Below are 22,352 nucleotides of genomic sequence, written 5' to 3'. Positions count from 1 at the left end.
ACCCCCCTTTATCTCCCAGGAGGTTTTGAACATATTAACCCCGATCTTTACCGCGAATACCTATATTGTGTTGAGGTTGTTCACCACCCAGATTTTGATTCCCCCGGCTCCCTTATTAAGGAAGTAATATGGCTATGGCACGTTTTCTATACTATGTTGCTATGATTTATCCTGTATTCCAGTTAAAGTGCTCTGAACTGTTATTGCTACAGGTGCAGTCTGCGTACTGGTGCCTGATTCATGTTATCTGCCGATGATTGCACTTATTTGTATTGTATTATCTGATACTTAATAAAAATTGACATGCTAAAAAAAAAAGGTAAAGTTGCCCTTTAAAAAATTAGGTCCTCCATGTGGCCATGCCTTCTCTTCAACATGCTACACCTGAGCAGGTGGGATCAGGAATAAAGCCCATTAACCATTTGGCACTCTGCTTCATGTGCTGTATGTGCCATTCATGACAAATCAGTGTCAGGTGCAGGCACAAACACAACAAGGCTCCAACAGAATGTCAGAGAGAGCCTGCCACTATCAAAAAACATTGCGTAGTTATCTTTATACTGAGAGCAGGAGCTGCATGCTTTCTAGAAGTACATTTACTGTTAGACAAAAAGCTTTCTGTGAACCTCCTTATCCCGGTTATAAACTGTACTAAAGCTTTTCTCTTGTTTTAGATTTCTGCCATATCCCCTTGCCATTCCATAAACAAATGAAAGCACCATTATTGGGCAGTAAAGTCTGCTGTCATTGGTCTGTGGGATGGCGAAGGGGGATTGGTTGAGTACTTGGTCATAATAAAGTAAAGGCATCTGTACAGCCTGGGTTTGAGATCTTGGGGGACCACAGTACATCAATGAAGACTTTATCTAGTAATAAAAGTACTAACAGGCACCCTGTGCTTATTCTTAGTCTGTCGTGTTAGCCAAAACCAGTTCATAATGACCACAGACAAAGCATAGCTCCCGTTAGCTCCCAGTAATCTTAAAGTGACACTAAAGTCAGGAGTGAAATCCTAAAATTGCATTCAAGTACCCTAACTATTAACGGAAATGCATCTTATTTGTGCATCACTCAGCTGTAGATCCTCAAATCATCTCTGAATTCATGGTGACACTGTCCTTTCTTCTGGAGGGCGGCTACTTTTGTTCCCCATGGTCCCTGTGTGTTGTAAAGTAGCCACCACTCCAACAAGCTCATTCCCGTGATGGACAATAACTTAAATACAAATTATTAAACTAAACATGAGATTGTAGTCCATCACGGAAGCGAGCTTGGAGCGGTGACTACTTTACAACACACACAGGGATCATGGGGAACAAAAGTAGCCCCCTCCAGAAGGAAGGACAGTGTCAGCATGAATTCAGAGAAGATTTGATGATCTACAGTCAGTTGATAGACAAATAAGATTTTACTTTTAATAGTTAAGGTACTTGAATGCATTTTTAAGAATTAACTCCTGAGTTTAGTATCACTCTAGGATGAGCAAACACAACAAATTATACACTCACAAACGAAGTCAACATTGTCAATTGATTATATTAAGAAATCTAAACATCTTTGCCATATGAAGCTTTAACAAATGGTTTAGGAAGGTCTACTGTAAGGGCTTTCTCCACATCCCCAAGACCTTGTTATTCTCTATTTAATAAAGTAAATCTTTCCTAAGATGACCCTCACTGACCCTCTAAAATGCTAGCTGCTTGACTGAGAGGCTTGGTAGCGTCAATGCTGTCAGGAGTCATAAACATGGGAGAAATATACAGATCAGGAAAGTCAGAGAAAAGTCAGACGTCCTTATCTGCATACTTGTGTTGGGTTAGTGATTAAAGAAGAAAGTCAGCCAAGCAAGTAGCATTTGCACCATGAGAAGTCAGCAATGACTTCTCTCTACATTTCTCTCAGGAAATCCCTTTAACTTGACTCAGCTATTGGCTGCCACTGGCTTCTAAACTGGACTGACCCTTTTCTCGAATTCTGTTGGTCAACTTTTATTTTAGAATTCATCCTTGCTCTTTTGTCAGTGCCCTTACTGAGCCAAAGTCTTGAATGCAGACGGTCATTTATTACCGAACGCATGGCTTACCTTAATGCATTTTTTATGCAGTCTACACTGGTCGCATTATGGGAGGTATACACATAAGGCTTAACAAGGGCAAAACACACATTGTAAACAGTTCATTTTAAAGATGATAATAATTTATATCCTGGGTACTTACTATGATCATCCGGCACACATGTCCTCTGCAGAGCTCCGAGTATGAAGAATAGTGCATGTAGACCACCCAACTGCCCACAAAAATGCCCAACCATGCCAGGAAAAGGTATTTTACCTTGATGCCAGGGAGGCGAGACTGTAAAGAGAGAAGGTCAGAGTGAAAACAGAACATATATTATAGGCCGAGAAATATGCTGCTTCTTTAAAAAAGAAAATAATACTGTAGCAATAATAACAAGAATAATATCAGATCTCTCGGCCCATAGAAGAGCAAAACAGCAAGTTAAACACTTGCTGCTATATGGTATATTTGCGAAAAATATTTTAAAAACATGCATTGATAAAGCTGCAGGACCTTCAGCAACTCATCAGATATTAAAACATTTAAATTGGGTGGCTATGAGGGAAGCAATATATTCCTACGCTTAAGAAATAGATAATCCGCGCTTCTGGAAAGGAGACTAAAGTGGAAATGTATAATAAATTAAGACCTAAAGCCGCTCTAGAAAGAGGATAGAGGAATCCTATCAACAATCGAGAAAATATGTAAGACACATCACTTGTTTTAGAGCTAGACCGCCTAAACCTAAAATTTCACTTTATCACTTGGTTACATTAAGTCTTTTATTAGTTACACCTTTAGCGCTTTGATATATATTCCTACGCTTAGCTGACTTCCTCTATAGTAGTCCCGTAGAGGAATAAAGGCAATTCTCACTTGTAGACCTCCTCTGGCCTAAAATAGAAGTTAACACAGAATAATGCCAGCAGAGCAATGATACAACAATGTTGAAATATCCAATTTCTGTATTGGAACTTTTACATAATTTTATTAGTGGCCCTTTTCACCTTAAATCAATGTTTTCTTTTTTCTTTGTTTACCTGCTTTGAACTCTGGAAAGAATAGGAGAGTTTTTTGATTCACATACTGGTAAGCCAACCACCATGGTGGCAGGGCCAGGGCGGCTGGGCTGAGCTGGGAGTGTAAATATCATGCTGGGATGAAAATAGCCATCAATTTGCGCTCACAGATCGGAGTCTGAAGGTCACTAGTCACAGAAGATATGTGACACGCTGCGAGTGACGCATAACTACAGCATGCCAGTTAAAAATCTCACAAAAGGAAGAATATCATGCTGGCCAGTTCAGCAAAGAAAGGCGGAGAGCGATGGAGATGGGTAAGGCTCCGTAACCCACAGCATCCACAAAGAAAACACCTGTGTGATTAGGTTCTAGAGGAGGCAGCCATTCCTGACTCATGTGCCGCATGAGTTCTGTGGCAGTGATATTACCCCTGTGGCAGTGATATTACCCCTTTAATTGAGGGATTCCACAATATTGAACTCTGGTTGATCGTTTTCGCTTTCTGTACCATGCCCTTCAAGATTTCTGTTTGTTTATAGAATAGAGTTGATGGGGCAGCTCCAACCAAATTAGATTTCTCTATTTTAGGTGCAGCGGGACAGGTCAGGATCTTTCCGTTGGGACTTTCTAGGACTATGTAGGATCCTGGTGGGCCAATCTTTACTCCAACCCAGTCAGTATTCAGTTTTTTGTAGCAGGAACCCAGCACTGGTAATTATCTGACTGGGGCTTTCCTAGAAGGACAACACAGGTAGGGAAGGGAAAACCTGTAATTTTTTAACAAAAATAATACAATTCTGTTTTACTTATAGTGAGCTACAAAACTAAGTATTCTTTTGAAGTTTACTTCAACTTTAATCTTCCTAACTCTTATAGTCTGACCTTAGCACTTCTGTCAGCGAAAAAGAAAAAAAAAAAAGAACCCCTTTACCTTGACCCGTAACCCTCCAACACAGTGGAGGGACTTTTTTAAATTCCTTTATTCAGCATGAGATAACAAATTAAACATACAGTCCCAAATTACAAGCTTCTGAGAAAACAACAGTGTAGCATAACATAAATTCCATTTGCATCAAAGTTTGTTGACATGTTGAAGGCACAAAATATACAATTTCTCTAACATACAACATCGATAGGACATTTAAACAAAAGGCAGAGTTACCCTTAAAACAATTACACATAGCAAAAGAATACAGAAGACCCCACTACTTCTGCACATCTTGGAGAGGCAACCAAGTGGGTTCACAGGAGGTTGGGGAGTAAACCAAAGCAGGAAGTCCAAGATAGAGCCAAAAACATGAAAAGCAGCAAGAAAAAGTACAGATGGGCGAGAAAAACAGACACAGATGAGAAGGTATGGAGAAAAGTGTAGAGTAGAGAGAGAGAAAGAAAAAACAAGAGGGTCCCAGCATCCCCAGTTAGTTGGACCCAAAAGCAGCCCAAAGGGAGAATTCACCTGCGGCCTGCACCCTCAAATTGAATTACAGCCTACATAGACTCAGGGCTCAGAGGCTGTGTCAGGGAGCATTGGCCTCAACTATTGTTCCCCTGCAATATAGCCAATGCCTCCATGTAGACTTGAACTGCTCCTCTATATTATGCGATGAGGAGGTCAAGTCCTCTATTTGGTAGATCTCATTCACTTTGGAAAACCACATTCCTAAGAATGGTGCATGAGGTACACTGAACCACACCAGTGGGGCGTGGTTCAGTGTATCTGAAACCCAAATTTTTTAAAACTTTGAATGGAGAAGGGAAGAGTTAGAATGTCTGCCAGGTTTTTATTGGTTCTTCCCCCTTCTCTCTCCCCTTCACTTTCTAATGCTTTAAAGACATAATTTACAGGTCTGTGTTTCTCCTCCTACATGACAGCACCTGAGTCTCCTCCATACCTCTGGGGAGCCATTGCCTCCTCCTTCTCTATCCCCACACCTTTTCACATTTGAAGTAGTATTAAACTCTCAAACTTATTTTCAATATTGAATCCAGATCAAATAAATAATAAATTGCTGAGGAAGGTGTTTCTTTACATTTTTGCTGAAGCACTTAAATCATCATGTTCCAAACAGCTCCAAATCTGTCAGCTTGACTTCCCTGATCTTCCTGTCCACAAGGGACAAAGCAATCTCCAGCAGCTGTCCATCTACTAGCTTAGAGAAGGGGAGAAGGGAGGACCAGGGAGAAGTGGAGTGAATTGCCTTGCTGTTCCTGTCTATTTGTGGAGACACACACAGCTTACTAGCACACACAAGGGTGGCTCCACAGGACCCTGCAAGTGAAAGGAGCCATCCTAAAACAGGACCTCAGGGTCATTGCTCAGGTGACCAGATGATTCTGCAGGAAGCTAAAACTTTTAAACATCAAGGAGCAGCATCCATTGTAAGTGATTTCATCTGCATTTGAAATAACTTAAAAACCCTTTGACTATAATATCACTTTTAAATAGCCACAAGCAGCCTGTACATGTTCTGCTGCCGACAATTCCAGCCCTTTTATCAAATCCTATAGAGGTTAAAAAAAAAAACACCTTTTTCAGCTTGTTGCTCTGTCAGTTTATTACAGTTTATACATTAACTTTTAATTTACATAACACTAAGCAATTTCTGACAGATGTTTATTATTTAAATACAAAGCCATTTGGTTATAGTATCTTGAGTCCAATCAAAACCTTATCACATCCTACGGTAAGCTCATGCTCTTTATTTCAATTACCTCTGGAAATGCCGTTTTTTCCTTCCTGAATCAGTGTAGCATTTATTTTTACACGCTCTATTCTATTATCTATGCACTTGTTCCAGCAATGATGTATTTGAAGTGGTAATATTTCTGATACATAATGAGAGTTACAGAGTCTTGTTCTGTTACAATATTGTGATACGTAATGATAGTTACAGAGTCTTGTTCTGTTACAATATTGTGATACGTAATGATAGTTACAAAAGTCTTGTTTTGTTACATGTACACATGAAGCTCTGGTCTGTTTTATGAGGAGCATCAACGCAAGGCATTAATGTGTTTATATGCAACATCTTTAAATGTATTTTTCTCTCATTTCATTACTTATGCATATGTTTTAGTCATTAGCAATGTTATAACAGCTTTTTTAAGACTGGCATTAAGGCCCCATTCACACTGCGCGATTCACAAATCGCGCGTTTGTCGTGCGATTTGCATTTTGCGCGATATCACGCAAATGCTTGCATTGCAAAGAATGGAATCGCGGCAAAATCCGCTCCAAAAAGGGTCCTGCTGTAGCGACGCACGACCCGCGACAGCAGGACCCTTTGCCCCATTGCCTTGCATTGGAGAGCTATATCGCGCGGTAAATAGCCGCGATATCGCGGGAATTACCTCGCGATAAATCGCTCAATGTGAACGGGGCCTAAAGGAGAACTATGAGGTGAGTGAAAATCACTCATCCTCATAGTTCGAGCCGACGTGTGACAATGAAACTGTGACACGTTGGCTCAATAGATCGGGAAGTGAGCGAATTTCTCAATCATCTCCCTTCAGAGAGCAGTGATTGTCAGTCACGGCTCCCTGCAGGGATTCCCCCCTCCCCTCTCCGATCCTCCAGCGCTGACTGGAGGAATGGACGGGGGAGGGGGCGGGCACAGCAAGCTCTGCCTCTAGATAGGCAGAGCCAGCTGTCACTCACACAGCTGGATGGATCTCGACAGTAATGTCGAGATCCGTCCCGACTGCGGTTGTCTCAGTATACCACAAGCTGTAGCTCGCAATATACTGAGGTTTGGGTCACGGGAGGGCGCTAGTATATGTCCTCCCGTGACCCTTAAGAGAACTATGGGGAAAACACTTACCCCACAGTTCTCTTTTAACGCCACTGATATTATATTAATGTCATTGTAATCCTATCTTTTAAAAAAAAACTTTTTTCCCATGTGAGAATTCATTATTTATTACAGTCTGATCAAAATCTGGCTTTGTTTCCAATTATTTATAAGAATTTATAGCCGTTTGATGTATTTTTTTATTATTGATCTTTTATTCTGCTCTATGTTTGTTTTGAAGCCCTGATGAAGGGGGAATGTTATTTCCCACACAACACGTTGGCTGTTTGGCATAATCGTTTTTTGAACAATTAAAGGCAGGTTTGGACTCTTTCACCTTATCGTTTTGCACCCTTTATTTCTGAACAGTGAGGTTTTCATTGCTGTCTGAGTTCCTACTGAGAAGAAACTGTGACAGAAAATCCAAAAGTGTGTGTTGTCAACTAAATAGGAATAGAGAGGAAACCTTCCAATGGGTGCACTTGTTACATTGACAACTAAGAGGGGGTTTCTGTTGCTTCCTGTTATGTCTGTGGTATTGAAGGAATTTAAGATATTTCTCCACATTGGGACACAGATAGCAAAAAAAGTCTGACGGGGGGTTTTAACCCTTCTCTCTTCTATCCATCACTAAATACTTTAACCAAAATTGAAACGTAACACCTGACAATTAAAGGAGAACTATGGGGTTAAGGCTTTTCCCCATAGTTCTCCTTAGGGTAACGGGAGGACACAAACTAGCGTCCTCCCGTCACCCTAAGCTCAGTATATGCGAACTACAGCTCGCGGTATACTGAGACGCCACAGTATACCACGAGCTACTGCTCGAAGTATACTGAGACGCCGCAGCTGAAGCGGATCCCGACAATTATGTCTGGATCCGCCCAGCAGCGTGAGTGACAGCTGGCTCTGCCTATCCAGATCGGAGCGGGGAGGGGGGAATCCAGCCTCTCCCCTGTCACAGCAGAGGGCTGTGACAGGAGCGAGAGGTGAGCGAATGCCGGTATGTGTTCGCTCACCTCCCGCTCTACTGAGCCGACCTGTGACAGTCTCATTGTCACAGGTCGGCTAGAACTATGAGGTGAGTGAAAATCACTCATCTCATAGTTCTCCTTTAACCCAACTTTACACCTGAGCTATGCCTGGATCACCTCCTTCCTCTGTCAGTAATAAAAGCAGTATCCCTATCACTTCTAGTCAAATATGCCCTGATCACGTGCAAATCTTAGGTCGGTAACACCAATCTGCTCATTGCAAATCATTAAACCTGAACTCTGGGCTAAAAAAGTAAACTGTGCCGCCCCAATAGGGGCATAGAATATGAGATGCATAGCCTCAGTTAATATTAGCATTGTTATATAGGTTAGAATTTATATAGTGTGATTTGCCTAACTATTTTCTCATAGCTAAATCCATGTGTTATCCTATGCTGCCATCTAGTGGCCTTTTGTTGTAATAAACATGTTTTTCTGTGATTCTTTGTGATGTCTACGATGTATTTCCTCTCTGTATGTAGCCCCACCCTTCTTCCTGTGTGCAGTACTTCCTGTGTCATGGCCACAGTTAAAAGCCACATGTAACAAGGACACACAGGTAATCTGCACAGTACGGAGGAAAGGCATCATTTTCTGACCGCACAATACTATAACCGTTCAACTGCTGTTCCTATCATCTGCTGTAACCTGATGTTAAAGAATAAACACCTCTTTTGAATGAATCGGTATTGACGAGTTCAGCTATCTGACGAGGATTGTCCGCAGTGAGTATATCTGCTTAAACAGGCCAGGCATAGAGGTCTCAGCAAGGGATATATTTCGCTATCACAACGATCGGAGTCAGAATATTAACCCTTGCAAGGGGTCCCCCTCCACACCAGGGTTGACTGCTTATTTTGCACTTGGGTTGATATACTGTACTTACCTTATTCCTCACTCCCTCGGTAGCCAACACTCTCCTTTGCAGTGTGACGCTCTGTGCTGTAGACGGGCCCTCAATGGGACCTCAGCATTTCACGTACAACGCAGGACTGCTAGTCTTGCATTGTACAGGATGAGGTCAGAGAGCTGCAACCAGGGGACCAGTTGTGAGAAGAGAAGGAAGCATGCAGGAGGAATAAATAAGGTAAGTATATCACCCTAGTCATAATCCTCAAGACAAAACAAGCAGTTAACCCTTGCAGTGGTGAGGAGGACCCACTGCATGGGTAAATCTTTTTTTCCCTGGAGTTCAGCTTTAATATATCTGCTAAACAATGCCAGTTTAAACATAACTGTAGCCAGATGTTTAACTTTTGTATTGAACATTGTGGGCAAGAGTTAGAACCTTTGTGAAGTTTTGACTGATTTTTGGGTCCCATTTGGGATGCTTTTACCTCACTGTTGATCCCTGTGACACCAGGATAGAAAATGAGGGAATGGGGGTCCCTATAGGACAGGGAGTCATAGCCAACAATAAAACCCTGACAAAGATTTCTCTACTATGTTCAAAGCGAATAAAGTTTCCAATAGAGAAAGGTACAACTGCTCTTTAAGCTTCAGAATGGCAAATGCATTTAAGTGAATTCACACATCTAACACACAGTGAGACAGTATTGCAAATTCCATTTGGAATATAAGAATTGTGTTGATGTCTACTCTAGTTAAAATGCCATTGCCCAACGTCTGATACATTTCCAATCACTCAGCCCTATATCAGGTGGAAAGTGCCACTACAGAGGTGGATATTTCACAATTTAAAACAGGTTTTGGCCTTTTGAAGCAAAGTGAGTGAAGCACAGGAAGAAGAGCTATCACAGTACATAAAGCACCCGTAATGGCTGGTGCTTAACCTAATAAACATTTTTCTTCTCCAAGGGTGAACCTACAAGCCACAGATCCTCCGATTACTGTTAACATTATCAGTATGTTAAAACCAAATGCTGGGCTCAGTGGATGTTACATGAATCTTCTGATCTTTGTGAATCAGAATATTCTCAGTATACTGTAGATATATACAGTATGTAATGGCAGGATTTGGCTAGATCAGAGGGCTGGGCACACATCACCAATATAAGCAGGGGTGGAACTTTGCAAATGCTGTTGACCTGGTGAATAAGCAGCAGAAAACCATAACAATGGGCTCTTTATAAATAGACCACATAGAGATTGTAATTATTACGTTACACAGATATTTGGGGATTATAGGTGGAGCTTTTGGTGTCTTTGGGATTAACATGCTGATAATGTTAACTCAACACAATAAGCTATGACTGTCTGCAAAATGTTTCTTATTATTATTAATATTTTTAAGGAATGAAGTTCAGACTTGAATGGTTTTGGACCAATTATATTATATATTTTTTAATTCACACATTTTAAAAATTGTTTTATATCCTTTTTTAATACTTCTGTAATTGTTTTTATTATACAAATAAACATTTAAATTGACACTAAACTCAGGCGTTAAATCTTCAAGTACCCTAACTATTAACAAAAATGTATCTTATTTGTGTATCACTCGGCTGTAGATCCTCAAATCATCTCTGAATTGGTGGTATTGATCTCAATACCAATTAGTAAACCAAATGTGAGATTGTAGTCCATCACAAGAGCAAGTTTGAAGCGGCGGCTACTTTACAGTTTAGAGTTACTTTAATATAGGCTGCACCCATGACTCTAGTTCTGCAGCGCATTCTGAAGAGAGAGAGAGCACAACAGCAACCTTTTCCTTTCAGATGACCATTGTGTGTAAACTATACTGTCGGTCAGCAAGATACGAAGACATATGGCTTTTTTGGGTGTCAGGCACTGGGTTGGCTGCTTCTCCATTGCATGTCGTGAGCTCCATGTCTTGTAGTTCTATCAGGCTGGGGGTCTGATTTGAAAAGTACAATAACAAATATAATCAAAAGACAGCTTTTAGCGCATTCCATTAGCAACAAGCTCTCATGCTCCTAAATACGAACTATTCTGCATACAAGCCCGTCATGGCAGAGCCTTTTAATTTTCTGCCATTTAAATAATGAAGAATTGTGATTAAATTGTCTGCGGCGCGCATCTCTCTCCCGGAGCAGGTCGAAGATTCTGCGCTTAAATGTGAACCTGCCAGGCATTCTACAGAGCTGAGATATTATGTGACGGGAGGTTAAAATGTATATTTATCGGAAAAGGCCCTGGGCAGCCTATGCTGTTTCCATGGTAACTGCAGGAACCGGCGATTAAAGGGGAACAAATTAATGTTGGGAGAGATAAATAGAAGGAGTCATTACAACTGGGATTATAGCTACAGTACATTTCAGCATGTCAAGGTGTTTCAGTTCTGTTCTATCAATCTATCTATCTATCTATCTATCTATCTATCTATCTATCTATCTATCTATCTATCTATCTATCTCTGCATCTATATCTTTGTAGTCTCTGTATCTCTCTCTCTCTCCCTCTCTCTCTCGTCCAGATAGGTATTCATTAGAAAAAAAAAATCACATTTATTTAGAAATAATATACCTGTATGAATTTTTTTTACATTATTTTCCACTATCCTCTACACAGTGGAAATCAGGCTGAAAGGTGCAAAGGGGTGTGTTATTCACAAGAATAGTTAACAGAGAAAAAATATTTTGGCAGGTAAAGTAGTTCACATGTATGGGTTTTATCTGTATGTTTAGGTGTTTGGTGGGTGTTCCACTTTAATCTGTTATGAAATCTATTGTAGCCATATTCCTGCCATCTTCTAGGCATCTTCAGGTTCCAGTCACAGGACTGAGCCCTGAACAGCCTCCCTTCCCTGTCAGAGACACAGGAAACCAATGTTTTATTAATATATAATAAAACTTTCTGCTAAAGAATGGGCATATATCGACAGCTTACTATACACAGATACGAAGGCTCCATTGTTTCAATACAAGCTTTATTCTTTAAATGAACACTCTACTGAGGCAGAATGTAAGCTGCCATTGCTGCAGCCGGGAGTTCCCATTTAAATCCTATAACATTCATCATGTGATCAGTTCCACCTAAAACATATATATAGTATAGTGTATACAAACGTGCAAATGGTGGCCGTCAGCGACTAGTCCATGTTAGGGCAGAACGGAGAGTGCCAAGACTGGTACAAGCCAACAGAAGGGCAACAGTGCAGTGTTAGATTCCTTGCATCACACTTCAACATCCCATGGAGTCACGAGGCGGCCCAACAAAGTAATCTCGTGGAGTCATCTCGTGGCCCCCAGTACTGATGTGGTGGTCATAATAATTTGGCCACTCAGTGTATAGTCCTTATTTAGGATAAACTAACAATTGGCTTCTTGGGTTCAGGATGAAAGCGAGGACACATAATTCCTTCTGTTTTAAAATAAATGAATGCCAGTCAAATATTTTTTGTTTGTTTAATATTGAGGAAGAAAAGGTTAGAACTTGGGATGAACCGATAGCGTTTTTTCGGTATCGAGTACGAGTCCCGATATATATATCTTTACTGGTACTTACCGGTACTTCCGCTAAGCCGGCTCCATGCTGACTGGCCGCCTCGATGCTGACTGGCCGCCTCGATGCTGACTGGCCGGGAAGCCGGCTCACTGTTAAAGGCTGCTTCCCAGCCAATCAGCTTGGAGCCAGCTTCCAGGCTAATCAGGAAGCCAGGAGGCGGGTCATTACTGATTGGCCGGGAAGCCGACTCCATGCTGTTTGGCCTGCTTGATGCTGATTGGCCGGAAAACCAGCTTCCCAGTCAATCAGCATGGAGCCGGCTTCCCGGCCAATCAGAAAGCCGGAAGGCGGGTCATTACTGATTGGCCGGGAAGCCGGCTCCATGCTGATTGGCTGGGAAGCAGGCTAAATCTCCCTCTGACCGGAATTTTTCAGTATTGGGCGTAAGTATCAGAGCATTTGGGCGAGTACGAGTACTCCCCCAAATACTCGGTATTGGCACCGATACCAATACTGGTATCGCCATCGATGCATCACTAGTTAGAACCTTTGTCAGCATTTATTTGCTGTCTTTGAGTGCCCGGGGTCTCCGTTGAGATGATAGATTTTATGCAGTGTTGGCACATTGGGATCTAGTTATAAAAAATCTGCAGGGCCATTCACCTTGCGAATCTCTGTGAACAGTCATTCTGTGCAAATAGAGCCAAAAAGAAATGTTCTTAGTATATTTTCTTTTCAGGTTCAATGCAACATTTGGAAAGTACAGCAATATACCACTAGATGGAGCTGAGGAGCAGAGGAATTAAATACTTATTTTTAGGGATGTCATGATACCATTTTTTTCAAGACCAAGTACAACTACAACTACAAGTACCTGAGGTACTTGCCGATACCAATTGCCAATTATTTTTCTTAAAGGGACATGTGCCATTTTTCTACAACAATACAGACTAATGATTTTAGGGCGGTTTTTCTCCAGGCTGTGTTTGGGTCACACCAGGGCTGCATTTGCGTCTCACCCGGCTGCGTACAGTTGTCACCAGGGCTGCATTTGCATCTCACCAGGGCAGTGTACAGATGTCACCAGGCTGTGTTTGCATCTCACCAGGGGAGTTTACAGATGTCACCAGGCTGCATTTGTATGTCACCCGGGGGAGTGTACAGATGTCACCAGGCTGCATGTGGGGCTCAGTAGGCTGGCACCGGGCTGAGTGATCGGGTGCCGGCCTGAACGATTGGGTGCTGGTCTTCTGCCAGCTCAGGGGCTGTTTGTTCGGTGCAGGGCTGTCCTTGGCTGTGCCTGCGCCGGGAAGAAGGAGAAGGAGATATGGGGCCGGAGAGACACTACCAAGGACAGGTACCTCCAGGTCCCCAGTAGGCTGCTGAGGACCCCACAAGTGCGGATCCTCGGCAGCCAATCTGTTTTAAAAATATAAAGAGCCGGTTATCGGCCTTTAGTATTGGAACATTTTTAGGAGTACAAGGACTAGTTTTGGGACATCCCTACTTATTTTCTATGCTCCTCAGCTTTATCTAGTGCTGTGTTTTCCCAAAGTTACATTTGACCTGAAAAGATAATATACCAAGAACATACTGTTTTTACCTCTTTTCACATAGAATAGATGTTTACAGTGATTTGCAGGGTGCATGGTGCGGCACATTGTTTATAAGTTGTTCAGTTAAAAATGTTTCTGTGTGTCCAGAGGTGCACTTGGCCTATTAGAACCCTAGAAACACCCCTGCTCTAGGGCATGTTATAGTGTGAACAAGCCCTTAACTGGCATCATGCAGACTACAACGTGCTTCTGATCCAATCAACAGGGATCTCACAACATGAATATCAAGTGCGTGGGCAACTCAACGCCTATTGCTTTACAACAGATATCGCCAGGTCTTGTCAGGAACATTTTCTTTAGTTCACCGATGAGGCTCTGTTATTTTTTCCATTCTGAAAGACAGCGTGAAATTGGCACATCCTGCAGTTTGCTTGTCTATTAGAGCTGCCTCATCGTCTGGCTGGTCTATATGTGATGGCAGAAGGGAGGGGGGAATCTTTTATACGTGAGCTCCTGTGTTCCCATAGCTGTGCGCTCAGCCCCTGCGGACCTGTTCCAAGACCTTCTGCCTGACACCTTGCCCCCCATCTCCCTTATTAATATAGACGGTGCAACTGGAAACCCTGGAGACATAATTACCATTGTTATTTCAGCGGCAGTTCTCGCCGTCCCTCCATCATTGCAGCTTCTTCTCCTATCAGAGAGCTGACTGAAGCTTCGGGTGGGCCGGGCTCACTCACAGGCCCCCGCTGTTTTAAAGCATACATTTATTTTCTGGCCGGCAATACATGAAAGACAAAACAAGAAGAGGGCCTGGAGGGGCTGTTCCGTTTTGTCCTGAAGTTTTTGTTTTGTTTCAGGTGTGTTTACAATCTCAACAAGACTTTTGCTTTGTGATTGCCACTCTGTGCTGTTATTGCATGTTCGCCGTTTGTCCTATCTGACCTCACATAATGGCCTCTCTGGAGGTGGCGCCAGAATCTGCATAAGCTTGCAGTAAAACGCTGAAAAAAAGAAAGCTCATTACAAGCAAGAGTTTTCAGAATTCCATTTTTGTATGCCTGAAGAACTCCAGGAATTATAAACAAGGTACCCTTGCACTAGGGCTGCCCCCACATTGGAAGGGTTAAGTGCTTGTTTTGTCTGGGGGGCTCAAATAAAGCAGATATGCTCACCTGATCCTCAGTCCTATGGCAGTCAGTGCTCACCTCTCTTCCCCCCTGGCTGTGGAATGTCCCTTGGTGTCTTTACATCTAATGCAACTTTATAGACCTACATCAGAAGTGATTATGTTGGCGGTCCTCAGACCACCAGAGCCGGGTAGCCGCACTGCAAGGGTAAGTTTTTTAAATTCCTGGAGATCCTCTTTAAAAAAAAAAGGCAAACTGACCACCCTCTATTTTTTGTATGCCCGATTAAAAAAGGCAAACTCAGCACCTTTGCCAAAATGACCAGAAACACGTGATTATTGAATGCCACATGTCAGATGGCATACAGGGAACAAATTCGTGTGGAGAAAGGCGAGCTGATCATTGTGACAGCTGTCGATCGCGATCTACCAGCCGATCACGTAGCGATCACTGGTAGATCGCGATGTCCTCTCCTCCCGCCCGTGGGGCTTTTCTGGATCCCCGCCGCTCTCCCCATCTGTATGCAACGGGGATCCGAGAAGAAGTGAATGAACCGCTGCAGCCGGCGGCAGGGGAGGGTGGAGTAGGGAGCCGCTGTCACAGATCTAAGGCCGAGCGGTAGGAGAGAGAGAAACGCTCTGCCAGGATCTGACAGCCGGCGCCTCTCTCTCTACTCACCGCTCGGTCATAGTTCTGTGACAGCGAGGATCCAGAGGAGAAGCTGAGCCCCCGTGTGTGTGGCCGAGCGGGAGAGGATCGGTACATTTCAGTGATATGTACCAATCCTCTCTGCAGGACAAACACTGGAGCGATCAGCTGATCACTCTGTCCCCAGTTATGAATGAACAGGATGTGATTTACATCACTTCCTGTTCATTCATGAGTTTCTCAATGGGGAGAAGCACTCTGTACAAAGGCTCCTCCCCATTCAGAAACTGGATGGTAGTAAAATATTTTCTGAATGAATGGGAAGCCTCTGTGCTTTCCATTCATTTAGAACAGAGGCGCTTTGTGTGAGGACTTTGTGTCCTCAATTTCTTTTTCTATTTTAAAAGGGAGATATCAGGGGGCTGTTTAGACCCCTAATATTTCCACCAAGAGTAAAAATAAAAAATGTAATAAAAAATAAGAAATAATAGAAAATATTCTTGCCTCGGGCGCAAAAGCAGCTGGCTACGGCTATGCTCCCGCGGTGCTCGTGCGGCTGCCGGCTAAATGTGTCAGACGCTGCAGATGGAAAGGGGCAGGACACCTATACACCTCTCCCCATGTGCAACGTCGGCCACACGAGCACCACGGGAGGACAGGACACCGGGGCCTGTAGGACACACTGGAATGTAAGCCGGCTGACTCCCTGCGTTCAGGGGCGGGAGGGGGTGTGGGGTTGTATTGAAGTCGATGGCACCGCAGCCGTGCCCCCCGCCCACAGTGCGATCGCCCGCAACACCTGCACATTAGTGCTCGCAGCATTTTTGTGGATCGCACTGGACTGGAACGCAGGCACTGATGTGCCTGGGTTCCGGGTGCAGGTGATCGCATTGTGGGCGAGGGGCCTGCCTGCGGTGCCTGGCTGCGGTGCCATTGACTTCTATGCACCGCCACTCCCCCTCCCGCCCCTGAATGCAGGTGTTTTTTCGTGGGTAGATCTCATTGAGCTCGTCATTTGAAAAGTAGATCTCCAGCTTTGTCATTCTGTGTTTTGTTCCAAAGATCTCCACCATCCATTCACTGTTTATAAACGCTCTACTTATCTGTATTTGTATACAAATCCACCAGGTAAAATACAGAGTTTTATAATGTATGTAAACCTTAAATCTATTTTTCAGTTTGGCTTTATGTCCCACTATATACGATACCCTTGATAAACATGAAATTTAACATTTTCAATCAAATAATTTTGTTTTTAAAGAAATACTTATTTTGAGGCAAAGTGACATTATCATTGAGTCTGTCTGCTGCTTTTTGTTCTCAGTACGGTGCTAGGGGCTACAAGGCTCCTTTAAACATCATAGCATTTTGCCCCAGATTATTTAAAAATATAAATATAGTATATACTGGTTGCAGGAAAAGGAATGCCAGGGATGTGTACATTCATATAAAGCTTGGGAACAAAATGAATGATTGCAGAGAAATCTAATAGCTGTAAGAGGGGGGGAGGCAATGACAATATGGATGAAGGCGAGAATTGATTGATAAATGATAAATGGTGACAGGAAATGAAGGCAGGCTCAAGATAGCTGCTGCAGCTTCAAAAGGTTATTTTGTGGAGATGCAAGATTATGGGGAACTGGGAGTGTTCAATTTAAAAAAAAGGAGAGGACTTGCTACAAGTGTGGGAAAAAAGTAAGGCCGCTGCCCCACAAAACTTAGGGTTTACAATAAATACACTTTACGAAGTCATCCACTTTAAACTGTAGATTGTAAATGTTTCATTGGGTTCTAAATGCATTATCCACAAAGAAAACAGCTTTATTTGAACCCCCTAGACAAAATGATCACTGAACCCATTGCTGTCGCTATCTTGATTCCCCCAATATATTTTGTGAAATATATTTTAATAGAAAGAGATACATAGAGACAGAGAGGAAGGAATTAGAAAGAGAGTGAAAAAGAGAGGTGGGGTCGGAGAGAAGGAGAGAGAGAAAATACAGAGAAAAGAAAAAAGAGATGAAAGAAAAAGACATTGAGAAGGTGAGAGAGAAAATGTGGGGGAAAGTGTGGGCGACACTGTTTCAGAGTAATATTCAAAGGTGTTGTTGAATAATTATGAAGAGATAATGACCCCGGTTTGATCTGTGGTGTCATTGTCACCCCGCTGATAGGAGACTGGGAGCTTCCTCACAGCTAATTAATTAGTTCTGATAATGCCTTTAGTTCTGTGTCAACCTTGTAAGCAGACGGTGTGCAAACGTACACCCGGCGGGTTCCCACCCCCTGCACATCTGGCCTTCCCACAACGCTGCAGGAATGCTTATGAAGTCAGGCCAGACAGAAGCTTCAAAAGATTCTTAATAATGATGATGCAAGATCTATAATGATGAAAGCAATATCGATTTTTGAGAATTGGCCAGAGCATTGGGTCAGCAGTATGAAAGTTCAGGCTAGCTGGGTGGGTTTAATAAAGAGAAGGTGCAAAGTTTCCATTGTTAGTTGACAATCCAAGGCAGAGGTGCTAATCACCAAGCCACAGTAACCACAGATTCAGCTAAGTAAATGGGACATTTTTTTTTTCTAATTGGGAAATTAGCAAGTGGGGTCATGTGTGTGTGTAGTAGGTGAAGATTTGTGGAGGTTAGGCGGCAGGCCAGAGTTCATAGAAGCAATTGAAATCCCTTCACACAACCAATTAACACTTATATTGCTTGTAGAGTTTTACAAACATGTAGGCAAAATAATCTACACTGTATTTATAATTTTATACTTTATTCTCTGTGCCCCGTGCCCGGTTTAGAACTTGCCCTCTGCTGATCTAAGGGGAATACATTTTTATTCCGGGTGTTTATAGTGCGGTCATACATGTTGATGCCATCAAATCACTTTCAGTTGCACGTGTCTGCCAGTGAGGCTACCAACAAACATTTCTGTTATATTTCTATGAGGGGCATTTCTGGTATCATTTATTATGGAAGAGGACATTAGTGGTGGTAAAATAATTTTTAACGCACCCAGACAATTGTACCATCTCATTTTGGACCAGTCAGCAGCATCCACGGATGCTGCTGGCTGGCCAAAGGGGGGCAGGGTCCACGGATTTTTTTTTTAGACTACTATCATCTCCTATTTATGCATAGCCTTACTCTAACTGAATGCCAAAGCCCAGAAAAGTAAGACAAATTAGAAGTGTAGTATGATGGACCAGGACACTTGCTGGCTTCTTAGATCCCTTGAGGATTCCAGCAGTTAGATTACCCCTCCCTTGTCTCCAGTGCTGTAAAAGTTTATCTATAGGCACATTTGTTTCGGGAAATTTCCCTTTACTTCCTGTCCCAGATGTGCAAAAGGAAGGGAACGGAAATCTCCTAAAGTGAGGAAAATACGCCTCTTAGGCAGTTGTCTCCTGAACCGATTTCCCCTTACCGCACCATGAAATCAGCAGAACTCACCCCTAGTAAATGCTTTGCTCCCTGTGCACGGTGCACGGATATCCTTTCATCTTGAGGAAGCCATATAAACAAATTACCACCACACGTAGATCCTCAAAACTTTGTTTTATTCTTTGTGCATCAATACATAGGCCACTTAAGGTAGAAGCGTATGAGCAGTTGCCTATTTATTGATGCGCAAGAATAAAAGGAAGTTTCAAGGATCTAGGAGCTCCTGTTATTGGTTCACTGCCTAGCCCAGAAGCTGGCACAGAGCTTAAAGGAGAACTATGAGGTGAGTGATTTTCACTCAACCTCATAGTTCAAGCCGACCTGTGACAATGAAACTGCCCCATGTCGGCTCAATAGATCGGGAAGTGAGCGAACACATACCGTCACTCGCTCACTTCTCGAGTGACTGTAACTCACGGCTCCCTGCAGGGATTCCTTCTCCCCGCTCCGATCCTCAAGCGATGACTGGCGGAGCGGATGGGTGAGGGGGCAGGTACAGCTGGCTCTGCCTCTAGATAGGCAGAGCCAGCTGTCAATCACGCAGATAGGTGAATCTCGACAGTAATGTCGGGATCCGTCCCGGGATATATCGATATCGAAAGTTCCAACTTATCAATTTCTCCAACTGCCTGAATTCCGGTTTAGCTAGAACTAAGAGGTTTAGCCTAGAAAGCTCTTCTGCACAGGCGCCAGGCGCGGCATTGCCCTATACACATACACCACAGCAATGAAGTATTAAAATTAACTAGGATAACACTAACCCAGCACGTTATTAATCCCGGGTGCCCCACTCAATATGGCTGCCTCGAGTGGGGCACGTGAGATTAATAACGTGCTGGATTAGTGTCATCCTAGTTAATTTTAATACTTCATTGCTGTGGTGTATGTGTATAGGCAATGTTGCGGCTGATGCTCGTGCAGAAGAGCTTTCTCGGTCAAACCTCTTAGTTCTAACTAAACCAGAAGTCAGGCAGTTGGAGGACTCGAGAACTCGAGGAGTTGGAACTTGCGATAGAACACCAGCTGCAGCGGTCTCGGTATACCGCGAGCTGTAGCTCGTGGTATACTGAGCTTTGGGTCATGGGAGGACGCTAGTTTGTGTCCTCCCATGACCCTTAGGAGAACTATGGGGAAAAACACTGACCCCATAGTTCTCCTTTAAGGTGAAAAACAGACCTTCCACTGAATGGAACATGGAATCCCATGGTAATATGCTATGGCTTACTACACTGGCAGTCTCCTGTTTCATGATGGTACATGCATGGAAGGGATGCAGTGTTTCTTATTGCAACACTAGGACTGATCATATGATTATACTAAAGATAGAACCTCCCATGATTTTAAAAGATTTCAGCATGTACTGAAATTACCTGTTTCAATATCTACAATTTAGATGCAGGTAAGGGTCTGAAAATACAGTTTGATGCAATCTTCACAGAATACAATGCTGATCTGAAAGGGATTAGTTTAAAATAAATTCAGAGCAAATGAATCCTGGCTCTGCATATTGCGACAGAAGCAAAACGACCCTCCAGGTTACACCGTCTATATGAAGATGGCCTGCAGGGCGCAAGCTCTGCACCGCCTCTCCTCCATGGCACACAGTCGAATGAATTTCCATTGTTTTATTTTGCATATATAGTCCCTGTTCAGCTCCGTGTCGCTTTTTTTTTTCCCGGCGTCTCTTGAAAACCACGCAGCCCAGTCATGCCCAGAGGCAGCGTGGGAGATAGGCGAGAGAATTGGCAATTCACAGCAGGGGTAAGAGTCAAATTCAATATTCAGCGTCTACCGCACAATGAGGTTCATTTTCTCAGCTAAGGGATGTGGCGACCTTGTCGTACCTGCTTGTCATCACCGTGGGCTTCTTCGCAACCGCCGTGCGCAAATGCAAACCATCAAGCTAAACCTAATCAGAACACATCTGGCAGGCTTCCTCATCGGATGCCGTGACTGGAGCATAACAGGGCCCCATTAAAACGTTATTAGTGTGTAAATATGCCACAGACCCCTTGCAAGAGGGGAAGCGAGGGAAAGGCTGCGCACAAACGCGATATGGCCGTTGTAATGAATTCAATTCATTGGAGTCCATTTACTAAAGTGATTGAAATCTCTTTCGCTTGACTCGAGTCAGAAGAAGGTATCTAGAGAAGATGACTATTTATGAGATTTAATAACGCGGTTTTACAGCACCTACGCTGAATAGTGTGCGCTAAAACTTGTCCGCTGATAACCGTTTTTTAAAATCTTTATCATTTTCGCTTTTCCGTAATCTGTGATTGGTTGTTGCGAGCCGCAGTTTTTATTAGTGAGCACCAATGTGTCGATTCATTTATAGGTATTTATGTACTCACATACCTAATCTTACTTCTCCCAAATAGAAAGTACAGAAGGTTGAACATCACAGTGATGGTAGTTTACTGAAAGTTTTTGGTACTTGTTATTGGTTGACTCCATTGTAATGTGACTGCTTATTCTGCCTGCTCTCTGCCATTCAATCCATGGATTCCATGTCCTGCATTGATGAGACAAGTATAAAACAACTGCATGCTAATAAGACCCCATTCACACACATGGACATGTGTTGGACTGAGCGCCAGCATACTGTATACTACTCCTGTGCATGTATTCTGGGACTGGACCTTTTTAATGGGCTTCCAATGCACATCCAATGCAGATAAAAATAAACATGACCCCTAGTAAACTACAACATATACACTACTAGACGCCTGTGCTGCATTGGAATGGGTATGTGCATTTTTTGCTGAGTGGATGCATATTTTGGGCCTATTAGAAATGAAGTGAACATGGCAACGCAACAACGTGTGCTGTAATAAGAGTGAATAGTTGTGAACAGGAGGAAAGAAAGTATAAATCTGCCATAAAAAAAACCTTAGCTTCTGTTGCTCTATTGCTGTTCTCCTTCTTCTAAACCTGGCTGCCTGCCTATCATTCCGATTTTCCAGCTTTATAGCTTTCTGAGTCATGGACCCAAAACAAGGAGGCACCCAATGAAGGCAGAGCTTACTTTCTGCATACTTGTTCCAGGTCGATGGCTCAGGAATAAGAGAAAACAGGGGATCAGTTTGATAGCAAGGTCATTGGTCTTTTCAGAAGAAAAGCAGCAGTTATTTAATGACAGGTACAGTTTAAAGTGATATATTAAAGTCAAATGGTTTTAAGTCATTTCAAATGCTGATGAAATCACTTACAATGGATGCTGCTTTCTGATGTTTTAAAGGGTAATTCACGAAGCTGCCGAAGGATCCAGCCGCAGCTTCGGCTGATCCTTCAGCTCGA

The 22,352-nt window shown here is 42.9% G+C and overlaps 1 protein-coding gene and 1 long non-coding RNA gene across 2 annotated transcripts in view; one reads left to right on the top strand and one right to left on the bottom strand.

Moving 5' to 3' along the window:
* FAM69B (family with sequence similarity 69 member B) overlaps positions 1 to 22,352 on the bottom strand; it is a 91,691-nt gene that overhangs the window by 51,535 nt on the left and 17,804 nt on the right. The window contains exon 2 of the mRNA XM_018560455.1: positions 2,217 to 2,351. Within this exon, the coding sequence (XP_018415957.1) occupies positions 2,217 to 2,351 (135 nt within the window). The remainder of the gene's footprint in view (positions 1 to 2,216; positions 2,352 to 22,352) is intronic.
* On the top strand, positions 2,288 to 21,371 carry LOC108790236. Its single transcript, XR_001941439.1, has 5 exons — positions 2,288 to 2,353; positions 15,546 to 15,554; positions 18,046 to 18,052; positions 18,692 to 18,700; positions 21,362 to 21,371. It is a non-coding gene; the product is annotated as an uncharacterized LOC108790236 (long non-coding RNA).

This window comes from Nanorana parkeri, unplaced genomic scaffold, assembly GCF_000935625.1.
Source record: "Nanorana parkeri isolate BGI_ZX_2015 unplaced genomic scaffold, ASM93562v1 scaffold455, whole genome shotgun sequence".
In the NCBI taxonomy this organism is placed as follows: domain Eukaryota; kingdom Metazoa; phylum Chordata; class Amphibia; order Anura; family Dicroglossidae; genus Nanorana; species Nanorana parkeri.
The sequence above is the reverse complement of the archived record's forward strand: the minus strand, read 5'-3'. Positions and strand labels throughout refer to the sequence as shown.